The sequence below is a fragment of the Rattus norvegicus genome, chromosome X (assembly GCF_021556685.1).
Source record: "Rattus norvegicus strain SHRSP/BbbUtx chromosome X, alternate assembly SHRSP_T2T, whole genome shotgun sequence".
In the NCBI taxonomy this organism is placed as follows: domain Eukaryota; kingdom Metazoa; phylum Chordata; class Mammalia; order Rodentia; family Muridae; genus Rattus; species Rattus norvegicus.
In genome coordinates this window covers 160447768-160464094 of record NC_141554.1, presented here as the reverse complement: position 1 = coordinate 160464094, position 16327 = coordinate 160447768, and the positions used below count along the sequence as shown (strand labels likewise).

The 16327-nt window shown below is 44.0% G+C and overlaps 1 protein-coding gene across 6 annotated transcripts in view; it reads left to right on the top strand.

The window, feature by feature from the left end:
* Positions 1-16327, top strand: part of Pdzd4 (PDZ domain containing 4) — a 30337-nt gene that overhangs the window by 8330 nt on the left and 5680 nt on the right. For 2 of the 6 annotated variants that reach the window (NM_001414724.1, XM_087599243.1), the window contains exon 2: positions 15288-15541. The exons of 3 other annotated variants lie outside the window; for them this stretch is intronic. In NM_001414724.1, coding sequence (NP_001401653.1) covers positions 15288-15541 — 254 coding nt within the window. The remainder of the gene's footprint in view (positions 1-15287; positions 15542-16327) is intronic. One more of the 6 variants, NM_001135836.1, reaches the window with a different exon arrangement.

The window sequence follows — 16327 nt, the reverse complement described above, 5'->3', positions numbered from 1 at the left end:
GAAATTAAGTTATTTCATAGCCACCAGTGAAATTCACTTAGGCAAGGGTCAGCTTCTGTTTCTGTGAATAAGAAGGATGGGCATATGACACACATATAATCCCAAGATTAGGGAAGCAGAGGCAGGAGGCTGGCTAGCCTGGGTTTTATGGTAAGACAGACCCTGTCACAAAGTGCATCTTATAAGAGCAATCCGAAGCCACTACTTAGACTATGTAATGAAGTTGGGCATCTCTAACCTTGGAATACAGTGGAGTAGAAGAGAGGACACTGCAATCACATGGCTGATGCTCTTGCCAAAATGATTAACCTGAGTCTCATCACAGAGAACAAGTCAGCAAGTTTAGATTCTGGTATATTGTTCTATAAGGACCCTGCCAAGAGCCCCATATCATGAAAGGTGTAAAAGAAAAACTAGATAGATTGTTTTCGACAAAAGTAGATAAGGGACAAAAGTGATGTATGTTCCTTAATTTGATTCATGATAGAAGAAATAATCAGGACATCATGGTACAATTGGAGATTCAGGAGTGCCAGGTGGGATCTGTGGTAAATTACATGATAAGGTGAATGTAGTGGTACTTTGGGGTTTTCAAATGCTTCTGAAAACCTGTGAGAGCAGATGTACATTCTGGGAAGATCTGGGTAAAGGAAATATGCAAATGTTTATCCTTGGAAGTTGACTGTTTTCTTCAAAACCCAAGCTGGGAAAACATAAATGGGAACTTATATTGAGCCACTGTGGCAGATAAACTCAGAATGTTGAAGACCCGCTGTGTTTCCTTGGGATTTCTTTTCACTCTGTTGATCACATTTAGATCTTCCAGTAACATGTCTGAGCCTAGGAAGCTGCTTCCAAGTTATCTCCAGTATACCCCAGAAAGCAGAACTGATAGTCCGTGGGAAGTGGAAGCTAACTTTCCGTTTCTTTTCTTCCCCAGCCACAGAGTTCTCATCTGAAGAATGGGGAGGGCAGACTGATTGTGGCACTTGGGTTCCCTAGAAATGATGTATTTTCACCAGCTACCCCTTGTGTTATTCATAAGAATGCAAAGGACCATTCTCAAGCCATATAGCAAGTCTCAGGCCTTGCAGGATATCCCAACCTCTTTTGGCCCCACCTCTACCTTGCCTTTCTGGAGACCCCACACTAGTAGGAAGGCAGTCCAGCCCAGTGTGCAACCAGGTCAGGGCAAGCAAGCAGCGCACAGTGCTGGAGGTGCCATTAGGTAGGACCTTACTCTCTGGTGAAGGATTGGTGCTGGGGTCCTCAGGCGCCTGCCTACACCTCCCTGTTGCTGCCGCTGCCGCCGCCGCTGCCGCCGCCGCCGCCGCCGCCGCCGCCGCCGCCGCCGCCGCTACCGCCGCCACGCTCCCTTTGTCTGCAGCTTCAGATTCAGAAGGCGGGGCGAGTACTTCTCAGGCCCCTGCATATCTGCCTCTGCAGCTTGGCCCCACCTTCTCAAGGTCTTGGTTCCTAGTCATTCCCCACCTCTGGCTTTAGGAATTTTTCCTTCAGTAATCATGATTAGCATTAATCCCTACCCCACAAAGTGCCCCTTCACCCCCCACCCCCACCCCAAAAAAAACAAACCTCAAAACCAAAGGGAGCAGGTGTCCTGGGTTGTCGTTGTCTACCTGCAAAAGCTTCCAAAAAAGGTTATGCCTACCTAGACTGGGCTTTATGGTCTGTCTTGCTTAGGTCAGTTTCTTCTCCATTTATCTTGTCCCCTCCCAAGTCTGGTTTCTTGTCCTTGATTCTCTCTCTTGATGACTTTATAGCTCTATTTTTCCAACAAGTCAATGTCAAAGGACTCCATTCTTTTTTCCTTTTCCTGGATGCCTCCTTATGATCTCAACTCAAGAACTATTGTGATTAAATTCAGCAACATCTGGGTGTATCGATGCTGGCCTTTAAGCCCAGCACTCTTGAGTTTTTGGCCAGCCTGGTCTATATAGTGAATTCCAGGACAGGCAGAGGTGTAATAGTGAGACCTTGTCTCAAAAAACAAACCCCAGCAACAATGCTTACAGTATAATCAACTTGCTGGCTCTTGTTTTAGAACTATAGGTGTAATGGGGCGTCGGAGACACTTGTGGGTCTCAGGACTTTCAAGCTGCAATGAAGGAAACACACAGCCCTATGTGGTGAACCAGCTTGTAATCTCAGTACTTAGATGGCAAAGAGGAACAGGAGTTTAAAGATAATGTCCAGGGGTTGAGGATTTAGCTCAGTGGTAGAGCGCTTGCCTAGGAAGCGCAAGGCCCTGGGTTCGGTCCCCAGCTCCGGAAAAAAAAAAAGAACTAAAGATAATATCCACTACACAGAGAATACATACGTGATAGGCAAGATCCTGTCTGAAAAGGAAGCAAGCATTTTCATTTCCAGTTAAGACTCAACCCTGGAGTGTCCCTCAGCCTTCTTTTCTTTGTAAGGACATCCCTGGTCTCTGTGGATATCAGCAATAGCTTTCACTTTTATTGTGGTAAAATACACATAATGTAAAATGTGCTATTAGTGATTTTTTTCATCTATTCACAGTGTTCAACCACTAGCACTGTCATTCCAGAGCACGTTCATTACTTCCAAAGAAAACGGATCCATTAAACTGCCACTCCTCACTCACCTTCCTTCAGCTCCTGGCAACCATTACACTGTTTTCTGTCCCGATGGATTTGACTGATGGAGATGTTCCATTTCAATGGAATGCCATACAGTATGTGCCTTTTGTGTTTGCTTTCTTTTGCTTAATATAGGCCATTTTTAAGGTCTGTGTTTAGGTACATCTCAGCAGTTCCTTTTCCATTTTGTGGTAGAATAATAATCCACTTTCCATGGATCACAACATATTCATCTGTTGGCCCTATCTACTCAGGGGACCCCAGCTGACTTAGAGTCATGTCCATTTGCCATGTAATGTAGTCTTAGATATAACTGTCTGCCCCATCCCTTCACTTCCAGTTGTACTGCTTTTTGGGTTTTTTTGTTTTGTTTTTTTTTGTTTGTTTGTTTGTTTTTTTGAAACAGGGTTTCCTTGTGGCTATCTTAGAACTCACTCTGTAGACTTCATACTTAGAGATCTGCCTGCCTGTGCCTCGGATTCCTGGGATTAAAGGTATGGGCCACCACTGCCTGGCCCAATTATACTCTTTTTTTTTTTTTTTCTGGCAACAGAGTTTAGGATCTTTACTGTCTTGGAATGTCCTTAAAAGGCTCTGTCATTCAACAGGTAACAGAGTAAAAACCCCAGAGTCCTTTCTTTAAAATGAAGAGGGAAAGAATGGGATGGAGGAACTATTCAAACTTAGTCTTCTTTCCTTGTGGCTTGAAGTCCCCCGTCCCCCCCCCCCCCACGCCTCTTCTGCCACCTCGGAAGCCTCCTCTGCCTCCAGAGCCTCCCCGGCCTCCTGGGCCTCTTCCGCCAACTCCGCCTCTTCCAGTTATACTCTTGAGCATGGGGGTGGGGCACTGTGTTCCAAGCCCTCTGCCTCACAGAGAAGCAGCTGCCACTGGTCTTTGCCTTACTTTTCCACTTTTTTAGTCTAGGGTGGGAGCAGAACTCCTTCCCATCTTCCGGGGGACTTTCCAGGCTTCTACCAGGAATCTCCAGTGCTTTTCCCCTGGGACTATGAGCTACTCTTCTCACAAGATGCCCAGTCTGGGTGCCTCTGACAGGACCCCACTTTCTTCACTTATCCTCTATTCACAAAGCACAATCTCAGCATTGGGAAGGTGGAGACAGGCAACAAGGAGGTCAAGGCTTCAAGGCTAGCCTGGACTATTGAGACCCTGTTTGAAAATTAAAAAAAAAATCTGCTGTAGGTAATTTAAATTTGAATTTGAAATAATAGTATTTGTATTATGCAGGTAGCTGTATAGCATTATAGATTCTCTGAACATTTTGTGGTTGTATATTTAAACAAAAAACTTTTTACATTAAAATTTTTTTTTATTATTTTTTGAGACAGGGTTTTACTGGGTACTTCTGACTAGCCTGGTACTCACTATGTGAATCAGGCTGTCTTTGAACTTACAGAGATCTTCCTGTCTCGGCCTTCTAAATGCTTAAACTAACTGCATGTGCCACTATGTTCAGCTTGGTTGTATATTTAAAAAGTACTTAATTTTCTGATAGGTATATTTTTCCATAATAATAGCACTGATGCAAATATCCTTGCAATTAAATTTGAATAATAGTTCTCTTTACTCAAAGGCCTTTCTAGTTACTTTACAGAAAGTTGACTATTTTATACTTTGAGGTAAAATTCTATTGACTGTGTGTTTGGAGAGGATACTACATCAGGTTGGAATGAGGAGTTCCCAGCGCCGTGATGTCTTGAAGTGGCTACTGCGCTTCGAATCCCAGCCAACCAACAAACTGGGGAATGAGAAGACTTGAAATGACTCTGTCACCCAAAGGAAACAGTGGTAGGCCAGGGAGTGGTGTTTCTGGGTGGTAATTGCTGGGGACTTAAGGACAGATCTTTTTTTTTTTTTTTAAAGATTTATTTATTTATTATATATAAGTACACTGTAGCTGTCTTCAGATACACCAGAAGAGGGCATCGGATCTCTTTACAGATGGTTGTGAGCCACCATGTGGTTGCTGGGAATTGAACTCATGACCTCCGGAAGAGCAGTCGGGTGCTCTCAACCGCTGAGCCATCTCTCCAGCCCCTTAAGGACAGATCTTAAGATGTCTGTATCCTCTGTGTATTGCTTTGAGTTCTTCTATTGTTTCAAGAAAGACCTACCTGTCTGTACACAAAAACCAGTGGTGCTCAGTGTAGGATGAAAGCAAGTGGTGTGAACAACCTGGAGACTTGTAGTTGACACAAAACACTCAGCATCAGCTATGGCCAGTGCACACTAAGGCCAACGCAGGCCTTGGGGAATGCAAACAATGAATTGCATTGGTCAATGGGTTTAGAAGTATAGGAAGTGTTGGGAAGTAAAGTATTCTTCTGAATTGTTATAAAGTAGGAAGAATGTACTTGATAAAGTTAACAATTTTTTGTTTTCTGATAATTGCTTCCTTTAGCAAGTGCCACTTTTCTATTACTGGAAACAAAGTAGATTTCTTTAACATTGTTCCAAAGGAGAGGAAGGCTTGCATTTAATGAAGGAAATACTTTTTTAATCTCCCACATCCCTCAGTAATAGAGATGCTACTAGGCAATTGCTCTGTTGCTAAACTACAATCCTAGTTCAGAAACTTTTTGGTGTTTGATTTTTTTCCCTTTGAGACAAAATCTCATGTATTTCAGGCTGCCATCAAACTCACTATTTAGCCTTTTTTTTTTAAAGATTTAATTTATTTATTATATATAAGTACACTGTAGCTGTCGTCAGAGACACCAGAAGAGGGCATCAGATCTCATTACAGATGGTTGTGAGCTACCATGTGGTTGCTGGGATTTGAACTCAGGACCTCCGGAAGAACAGTCAGTGCTCTTAACCGCTGAGCCATCTCTCCAGCCCCACTATTTAGCCTTAAGTGTTAGGATTAAAGGCTAAGTAGGCCCAGCTAGGTTGGAACTCTTGATCCTTCTGCTTCTACTTCCTAAGTACTGGCATTTAGAGGTTTGAGTCACCATACCTGGGCTCAGAAGCAATTTCTTTAAAAATATTTTTTAAATTAGCACATATAGTATTAGCTTTCATTACAGAATTTTCAAAGAATTCAATGTTCTCTTTCTCTTTGTTCTCCCCATCTTCCTGTCCTCTTTGTTGTACCTTTCTAACATGTGTACCCTTCTGCTTTCGTCATTGTTCATGTGTGCTACTGCCTTCTTTTTTTTTTTTTTTTTTTTTCCCCCGGAGCTGGGGACCTGAACCCAGGGCCTTGCCCTCGCTAGGCAAACGCTCTACCACTGAGCTAAATCCCCAACCCCTTGTTATTTTGTTTCAAATTTTATTTTATTTGTGTGAGTGCTTTGCCTACTTGTATATCTGTGTACCACATGTGTAACAGTATCTGTGGAGGCCAGAAGTGTGTATTGAATCCCCTGGGACAGGAATTTCAGTTGGTTGTCAACTTCCATGTAGGTGCTGAGAATTGAATCAAGGTCCTTTGAAAGAGCAGTGTTCTTTGTTTTTGTTTTGTTTTCAATCAGTGTTCTTAGCCACTGAGCTATCTCTCTAGCCCTCCACTTCAGTTTTTTTTTTCCTGGAGCTGAGGACTGAACCCAGAGCCTTGCGCTTGCTAGGCAAGCGCTCTATCACTGAGCTAAATCCCCAACCCCTCCACCTCAGTTTTTGAGACAGGATTTCATCTGGCTTGATATTCAACTGTTGATTTAACTATGCAAACTTGTCAGTGAACCCCAGGCCAGCCTCCTATCTCACCTCCTCAGCTCTGGGATTACAAGTGTACACACTCTAGCATTTTTCTTTTTTTCTTTTAACTATTTTATTTATTTTAATTATATATAAGTACACTATAGCTGTCTTCAGACACACCAGAAGAGGGCATCACATCTCATTACAGATGGTTGTGAGCCACCATGTGGGTGCTGGGATTTGAACTCAGGACCTCTGGAAGAGCAGTCGGTGCTCTTAACCACTGAGCCATCTCTCCAGCCCCCTCCAGCATTTTTCTTATTTCTCTTTTTCTCTTTGTCTCTATGTGTCTGTCTCTGTCCACCACCACTCCCTGAGTCAAAGCCTCACTATACAGCCCTGGCACTTGAGATATATAGGCCAAAGTGACCTTCAACTTACAGCAGTCAACTTGCCTCTTTCTCTGAAGTCTCCACATTTTTCTTAAAATGTGTTTTTCTTAGGGTTTTTATTACTGTGATCTAAAGGAAAATGGTTTATTTCAACTTACAATTTCACCTTACAGTCTATCATCAAAGGAAGTCAGGACAGGAACCTGTAGGCAGGAACTGAAGCAGAGGCCATGGAGGGATGCTGCTTAATGGCTTGTTTCCCGTGGTTTTCTTTTCTGTTTGTTTGTTTTGTTTTGAGACGGGTTTTCTCTGTAGCCCTGGCTATCCTGAACTCACTCTGTAGACCAGGCAGTTCTTGAACTCAGAGATCCCTCTGAGTGCTGGGATTAAAGGCATGGGCCACCACTATCTGGCCTCCCATAGCTTTCTTTTTCTTTTTTTTAATGATTTATTTATTTTATATATGTGATTACACTGTTGCTGTCTTCAGACACACCAGAAGAGGGCATCAGATCTCATTACAGATGGTTGTGAGCCACCATGTGGTTGCTGGGAATTGAACTCAGGACCTCTGGAAAAGCTGTCAGTGTTCTTAACCACTGAGCCATCTCTCTAGACCGGCTCCCATAGCTTTCTTTTTTCTTTTTTCTTTTCTTTTCTTTTCTTTTTTTTTTTTTCCGGAGCTGGGGACTGAACCCAGGGCCTTAAAGCGCTCTACCACTGAGCTAAATCCCCAACCCCCCATAGCTTTCTTAATATACTTTCTTGTTATACCAAGAACTATCCGCTCGGGGTAGCATTGTCCCCTGTGGGATGGGCCCACCTGCATCAATCATAAGTGAAAGAAATATGCTATAGGCTTGCCCAAAGACAAATCTGGTAAATGATTTCAACTTCTGTCATGTTGACACAAAATTAACAGTATTCTAGTGATTGAACTAGAGGCTGTCAAAGTTATGTGGCAAGCACTTTCAGACTGAGCAATCTCCCCAGCCTTTGTGGCCCATCCCGGTGAGGCATGTTGTGTAGCCTTTATATTGCATAATTTTGGATAGGTTCTTTACTGTGCTGTCAGGTGTCCATTCAACCCACTTGCCTTCCTATTTCCCATAGCAGTTTGGGTAACAGACAGGTTAGTTGTTTTAACAATGGAACATTACTTCCTTAGCTTACATGATGTTGCAGAATGAGAGGCAAGAAGTGACAAGCACATGTTGAAGAGGGATTCTGTGTAGTGATTTTCATGTAGGTTTTCTATTGCTGATGCCTTTAAGAAGTTAGGTGTGAATCAGATAGTGGTGTGCACCTATAATGATAGAACTTGGTAGAAGCAGGAAAATGAAAAAGATTTCTAGGCTGCTAAGAGACCAGCCTAAGTATTTTAGTGAGATTATGTCTTAGCTCCCTTGCAAAAGGAAACACATGCTCTTCCATAAATTGCACAATTCCTGTCTGTGTACTGTGCCTCTTCTACCAATGGCCAACTTGTTTGGCTCCTGTGACCAGGATATAAATGCTCAGTCTAGACCACACATGCTTTAGTCTGGAATGTGGAATACATACATGCTCTTGATGGTTTGGTGCCCCTGTCCTAAGGATCTTAACAGGCATCCTTATCTAGTACTAGACTGGTTTGGACCCACCTTTCCCCTGAATAGCTTTGCTGCCCTTTGGTGTCCTTTGCTAAGTAGCTACTGAGTTTTGTTTTCTTACTGCTGTGTCTTATGCAGCCTTTTGTTTCTACCGTTGTTCCCCTAGTTTTCATCTTTGGAGTGTCCTCTCTTTCCTACACACCATATACACTATTTACTTATCCCCAATGTAGGGTGTTTGCCTTGCCCCAATTATATCTCTGGTCTATTTTGATTTGTTTAGTGGAGCTTGTAGTGGGTGATAGCAAGAGATATGTGCCTGCAGAGGGCATCCTGAGTGTCTTACAGCTGATTTCCAGCATTTGGACTGTCTTAGTTTATGTTTCTATTGCTGTCAAGAGACACTATGACCACCGCCAACACTTATAAAGGAAAACATTTAATTTCAGGCTGCCTTGTTCAGAGGTTTAGGGGTTGGGGATTTAGCTCAGTGGTAGAGCGCTTGCCTAGCAAGCGCAAGGCCCTGGGTTCGGTCCCCAGCTCTGAAAAAAAGAAAAAAGAAAACAAAACAGTTCAGAGGTTTAGCCCATTATTGTCATTGGCAAGAAACATGGTGACAGGGAGGTAGGCATGGTGCTGGAGAAGGAACTGATCTACATCTTGATCTGCAGGCAGCAGGAGACTGCCCCACTAGGCCTAGTTTAAGCATACGAGACCTCAAAGCCTGCCCCTACAGTGATACACCTACTCCAAGAAGGTCACACCTCCTAATAGTGCCACTTCTTATGAGCCAAGCATTCAAGCACATGAGCCTGTGGGGCCCACTTATTTAAACCACCACATGGATACTGTTGACTGTGAGGCCAAAGCGGAGGCTGGTGGAAGCATGACTGGGTTTCTATGCCATTTTTGTTCCAGTCCTGGAAATGGTACCCAGGGCCTGTGCATGCTAAGCTACACTTCTAAGCCTGAATACTTTCTACAGAATAGTACTCTGAAAATCAGAAATGCCTCATAACAGTTGGGGGACCAGGCAGGATTCCATGCAGGATAAGAACTGCTGTTACATCTGACCATGTACCTGGCCCTATACTACTTTGCAGTGTCTCATGTATATCTCCCTCGCATTAGGAACTTTACATGCTCACTCTAAAAGGACTTCTTCCTTGTCACAGTTTCTCTCCTATCCACCTTCACTAGTTCTTAAGAATCACCATGACGGGCTGGAGAGATGGCTCAGTGGTTAAGAGCACCAACTGCTCTTCCAGAGGTCCTGAGTTCAAACCCAGCAACCACATGGTGGCTCACAACCATCTGTAATGAGATCTGATGCCCTCTTCTGGTGTCTCTGAGGACACCTACAGTGTACTTATATATAATAAATAAATAAATAAATCTTTAAAAAAAAAAAAGAATCACCATGACCTGAAGAAGAAATGGGAGAAGAGTCCAGTGGGTATGACCGACCACCACTTGGGTCAGGGAAAGCCCTGTGGCCTGTCTCTCTGATGGCTGGCTCCTTTTCTAAGGTGCTTAGACTGTGTTCCCAGCCCCCACATGCCTGCCTGTGTAAGCTCTTCCCAGTGCCTGGGTCTGGTTTCCATAGAAACACTGCTGCTGGGTAACTTAATGATTCCAGAGAGAAAGGCATTTCTGCAGTTCTGTGTTACCTGAACATCTTACCCTGTGCCTGTGCTTGTGCTTGTCTTCCTGCCCTGGGATTTTCAGGGTAACTTCTTCCACACAGAAATCCCCAGATCATCTCTGACATCTGCTTCTTTGTTTCCACTTGAGTAGTGATGAGCTACCAGATGTTACAAAACAAAATTAAGTATTGAGCTGGAACATTGGCTGATTTCCGTGGTGTATCCTCTACTATACCCCTTTTCAAGACACTACTATGAGTTACCACTGAGCAGGGTGAAGAAATGTACAGCCACATACCATCGAGTGTTTACTTCCAGACACACAGAATGAAAATAATGCCAAGCACACAGATGACAGCAAAGTGTAAGAAAGCCATTAGAGAGCCAGAAGGCTTTAGTCTTTATTGTTTTTGTTTTCAGTTCCAAGTTTCTCAGTCACATGCTGATATTAATGTCCGCTTTTAATCACTGGCTCTGGCCACTGCTGTGGAGACCATTCCTGATATCCTTGTCAAAGGCCTTTCCCAACACATCTTGGCTGGTGTCATGTGCATATAGCCCCTTCCCTGCCTGCTAACTATGATGTCTACAGTAGCGGATGCAGTGCTTTTCTGACCCTCCCCTTTCTTCCTCTCTATCTACCTCCCACCCCCTTTTTTGAGTAGGATCTCATGTAGCCCAGACTAATATCTAATTTCCCATATAGAGGAGGCTAACCTCAAAGTCCTGATACCTCTGCCTCATGAGTGCTCTGTGCCACCAAACCCAGATCCATCTATTTTTAAAAAAAAAAAAAAACTTTCCTGGGCTGGATTGATGGCTCAGTGGTAAAGAGCACTGATTGCTCTTCCAGAGGTCCTGAGTTTAATTCCCAGCAACCACATGGTGGCTCACAACCATCTGTAATGAGATCTGATGCCCTCTTCTGGTGTGGGTGAAGACAGTTACAGTGTACTTATATATAATTAATATTAATAAAATCTTTAAAAAACTTTTTCTAGAAAAATGTTTTTCCAGAAAGAAGCTATTTCCCTTGAAGATGTTTCAATAATTCTACTTCAAGAAAGACTTTCTAGTGGGATAACTACAGATTACACAGATACACAAAAAATACCCCCAAATAGATCTTTGCTATTTTATATTTGCCAACTGGAAATGGTCATCTTGCTATATATATATATATATATATATATATATATATATATATATATTAGGATCTAGGCCAGGAGAGTTTGAAGGACCTACCACTACCTCATAGTACATATAAAGAAAAGACTGGGAGTATGCCTGCAGGGCCACAGTATAACATACATCCCTGAGATCACAAGAAATTTTGATTTTTTTTTTTATAGTTTTAAAATGTTCCACAATAGATTGGTGCCTCTTCAGACAAAGTGGAAGTTTTGTTGTTGTGTTGGGCTTTGGTTTTTTTGAGGGCCTAATGTATCCTGTAGTCCAGGTTGACATCCAACTCTTGATCTTCTTGCTTTCACCTCCCAAATGCTGGAATTATAGGTATGACCTGCAACAAAAATGGAGATTTTTATAAATTACATTTTAGAACATGAAAATTCAAGGTACTCAAAGAATCCAGGCATGGTGAAACATACCTTTAATTCCAACACTTGGAAACAGAGGCAGGCGGAAGATCTCTGTGAGTTCAAGGCCAGCCTGGTCTACAGAGTGAGTCCCAAGTTAGCCAGGGCTACATAGAGAAATCCTGTCTCAAAACAAACAACAACAACAACAATAAAACGTTCAGGGGAGAAAGGAGACAGAGGAAGCAAACTTATCTACAAGGACAACATGAAATAGCACCGGGAAGAGAGGAAGCAAACTTATCTACAAGGACATCATGAAATAGCACCGGGAAGAAGCCTTGAATGTTTAACAGTGAAATAGGGGAATGAATATAGTAAAAGACCAGTTGCTAAGTGAAGGGAGGTACTCTGATATACAAGACCAGAAGAGATATAATTTGATGACGGTACTATAGAACAATGTTGATTAGTGGCTTTACAAGCTTGGGACAAATTTGAGGGATGGTGATATCCATCTCTTTTACAAAGATTATACAAGACTTTGGAAAAGCCTTTACTCGTTTTTTTTTTTTTTTTCCCCCGGAGCTGGGGACCGAACCCAGGGCCTTGTGGTTGCTAGGCAAGAGCTCTACCACTGAGCTAAAGCCCCAACCCCAGTTTACTCGTTTTTTTAAACAAAAATTAGTCTCAGCTGTATCAGATCCTGATTCAAGACAGGTGTTGATAGAGATCTTGGTATCTGAAAATGTAAATACTGAATTAAAAAAGTTATTAGACTGTTCGAGGAGCAAGCACAATCTATGTATGAGAGGATAAGGGATACAACCGATATTGGCTCTAACATGTACCATGCATACACACACACACACACACACACACACACACACACACACACACACATATATATATATATATATATATATATATATATATATGTCAAGATATAGCTAGAGGTCTCCAATATCAATTCAGGAAATAGGATCATTTGTGAAGAGACTATGACCAAGCTGCTAAATGTTTCAGATCTCAAAATGCGCAGTGCTTTGTGAATAAAGCATTTCTAAAAGTAATAGTTTTTCTAAATATAAACCAGAAAGAAGGCCTAGGCTTGCAGGAGTGTGCAGGTGATGAGGCAAGGGTTGCTACTGGACCAATTACCCAAGATAATTTCTTCTGTTTATAATTTCCCGATACACACAGCACAATTGATGGCTTAAAATGAAGGGGGGGGGATATGGTGAGAATTTGCTTTCTTTAAAAAACACGGAAATAGGGGTTGGGGATTTAGCTCAGTGGTAGAGCGCTTGCCTAGCAAGCAAAAGACCCTGGGTTCGGTTTGCTTTAATCCCAGATGAAGGGCCCTGCCTGTCTTTTGGGTTTGGAGGTGAGGTGGTGCAGAGTCAATGACAAAGACTCTGGGAGCAGGTGGAGGGTATTAAAGGAACTTGCAGCAGTGGGCCTGCTTCCGGTTGTCCACAACAGCTGACTATGATTTGCGGCTTGCTCTAGCAAGGCTGCGGTTTTGCTAGCTGCAAATAGTTTCTGCGATTGTGTGATGTTTGGTACTCTGGGGACCTTTCAGAGAGTATATGAATATTAGAGCCTTCATAGGTGGGTTGTTGGTTGGTTGTTGTTGGTCCTGATTTGTTAAGAAGAAACAAGAAGAAGAAATTAGATATCCTGATGGCAAAGGTCAAACTTGCCCCAAGGAACTTGATTGCCCTGATCAGCAGGAAGCAGTGTAACATCGCGCCTTTTTTGGCCCCTGATCCTCTATTCTTTCCTCTCTATCCTTTTTCTCCCTAATCTAGTGTTAGGGGTTGAAAGGGCAGAAGAAAGAAGGAAAAGGCAGGTGCTGATGCTATGAGTGCACGACACAGGATCTTTGCAGATGTTGGGGCAACTAGGCAAAGCAGAGGACTTTCAACTAACTGCATTTTCTACAATTGCATGTAACCACAGTCATAGCAAGGGGGTTATCTTTAATCCTTTCCAAGTGCTTTCTTCCTTGTTCTGTGTCCTAAGAAAACTAGCCTTCTCACTTGTTTGTTTTTTCTTCCCTCCCTCTTCTTTTTTCTATGTCTCACAGGCTCTCTTGTAACCTATGCTGGTTTGTTATGTAGCTAAGAATGACTTTGAACTCTGAGATCTTGTATTAAAGTCACAAGCCACGATACCATACCCAGCTCTTCCTCACCACCACCACCCCCCTGGGGGTGGGAGGTGAGTAGGGCAATATGTCAGGCTGGCCTCAAATTCACAGTAATCCTCCTTAGCCTCCCAAGTGCCCCCTCTGTTTTTGGCCCATCACTTTCTTTGCACCAACTCAAGGATGCTGACTCCATGCCATCCCAGTGGGGACCAATCCGTGTGTTCTTGCTCAGTCCAGTTTTTCAGCATCTGCCACCTCTAGAAACTGCTTCCTGCTTTTTCTTTTCTTTTCATTTTTTTTTCTTTTTCTTTCTTGACTGCTCTTTGACAAATATCCTCAATTCTGGTAGCATCCCTTTGTTATGTCCTCTTTCTTTCCTCTTTTTCTTTTTTTACATAATTATTATATATAAGTACACTGTGGCTTATCTTCAGGGGGCATTGGATGGTTGTGAGCCACCATGTGGTTACTGGGAATTGAACTCGGGACCTCTGGAAGAGCAGTCAATGCTCTTAACCACTGAGCCATCCTCCAGCCCTCTCTTTTCTTTTTTCTTTCTTTCTAGTTTTTTTAAATTTTTTATTTTTTTTTTGTCAATTTCCAAGGAAGACCTAAGGAATAAAGCAAATTGCTCCAGAACTTAACAGATTCTGGTTGGACCGAGGTCAGCCTTTTGCCTAGAGGCACTTGCTTGACACCCAGCCGAGGCTGCCTGCCTGCTTGCCCACTCAGTAATAGGCTTTTTCCTTTCTTACCTAAAGTCACAGCCTGCTTCTGTCTGAAGACACCCCTCCAACCCCCATTCTTCTGCTCTTCCCAGTCCTGCTTCTGCCTTAGGCATCCTCCTTCTATGGGCTTTCTGGCCATTGGGCAGGCTCTACTTGACTTAATTTGGTCACCGGCCGAGCCTCACTTTCCTCATCTGCTCAACAGAGGCAATATCTGTGTCTCCCTTAAAGTTGTCAGGGTTATAAGTTTGGGCCCTGACTGCAACCTGGTGTATGGGAAGTGCCCAAAAAATTGTGTTGGCCACCATTTGGCACCTTTTAAAGGACACTTTGCAATTCCAGACCTTTTTAATGTCAGGAGACCATTTTCTGTCTAGCAAGTCAGTTGTCATCAGAAGGAACAGTCTTGTACATTTTACTGTTTTCTCCATTACCCCTTCCCTGTGTTTGTTGCTTTGTTCAACTCAGCCATCCTCTGGCCCCAATGTTGGGTGGTACAAATTGGCAGTCACTGAGACTGGCTAGTTTGTCTTCATTATTATCAAGGAACTCTGCAGTCTTCTAGTTGTTAACTCTGAACTAGCTCTTGCCTTGGTGCAGCCAGAAGAGAGGAAGATTCTATAAGAGGATCACAGATCTCTGGATGGCTCCTGGTAGAGGAGGGACTGCAGATATTTCAAGGTGATAGCAGGAGTTTCATACTGTGTATAGATACTCAATCACCTGGCTTTGAGGGAATTTCAGCAACATACAGAACTTTGGGTTGAAAGCTGACAAATGGCATATGCCTAGGAAGGAGGGCACTAGGGGTAGTCAAGGCTGTGGGTGGAGAGCACATTCCTTGGCTGAACAAGTCTGGGTGCTGGTTAGCAGCTCAGGATTCTGCTGGACTTCACTTCCAGAGGGGAGAAGCCAGCTCTTGAGGGTTCTCACAGAGGCATATCTCTGCCACAGGTGAACGGGAAGGAGCTCTCCAAGCTGTCTCAGGAGCAAACCCTAGAGGCCCTGCGTGCCTCCAAGGAGCCCCTGGTGATCCAGGTGCTAAGACGCAGCCCCCGTCTGCGGGGGGACAGCTCCTGCCATGACCTTCAGCTGGTGGACAGTGGCACTCAGACCGACATCACCTTCGAGCATATCATGGCGCTGGGCAAGCTGCGCCCGCCCACCCCACCCATGGGCATCTTGGAGCCGTACGTCCTCTCTGAGCTGTGAGTTGCCCTCAGGAGGGCCTGGGCCCTGCCTCCAGAGAGGACATACCACTTGGGCAGCTGTCCCCATGTGACCCACAGGCGGCTTTCTGCAGCTCTAGCCATGTTGGGGAGATACAACTCAGCTGCCACTCTTGGGCAGGCAGCAGGCTTGACCACTACAGCTGACCATAGCACTCAGGTTCAAAACCTACAGACCTCTGGCCTCAAGCTTGGCAGCAGCTGGCAGAAAGGCTGAGGGGAAGCCTATGTGCCTGGGACCTGGCTGCTCCTTCATCCTCTTTCCTCTTCTGCTGCCATTGTTCTGCCTCCTCACAAGCATCTCTCCTTGAATCTTCTCGCATCCCTTGTCTGTCCCATTCTTCCACTTGCTCTGAATTTCCTCCATCTCTTCCGTTTCTTTCTTTGGCCCTCTAAGAAGAAGGGCCTTTCATCCTGGCCTGGTGGCTGTGACCATGTGAGCAGCACTCATTCTGCTAATCCTACCAGGGCTGTAGGGAAGTGGTCCTGGGAACCCTTTTGTTCAGAGGTAGGCCATAGAGCAGTGAGCACTGAGTCTTAACTTTGGGGCAAGGAGGGCAACCCCTCCCTGGAGGCAGAAGAATGCTGCTTTGCAGGAGACCTGGGTAACTCCTAAGGGTTCTGCATGAGTGGATACAGTGCCAGAGGCACTTAGAGCTTTGGAAAAGTCAGCCCCTGGTCTGGGAGTTGGGGTGGAAAGAGAGCTAGGTGTGCCTGCCTAGGTCCTTAGGATGGACCCCTGTGAGCTCTTTTGAGGAGCATTCC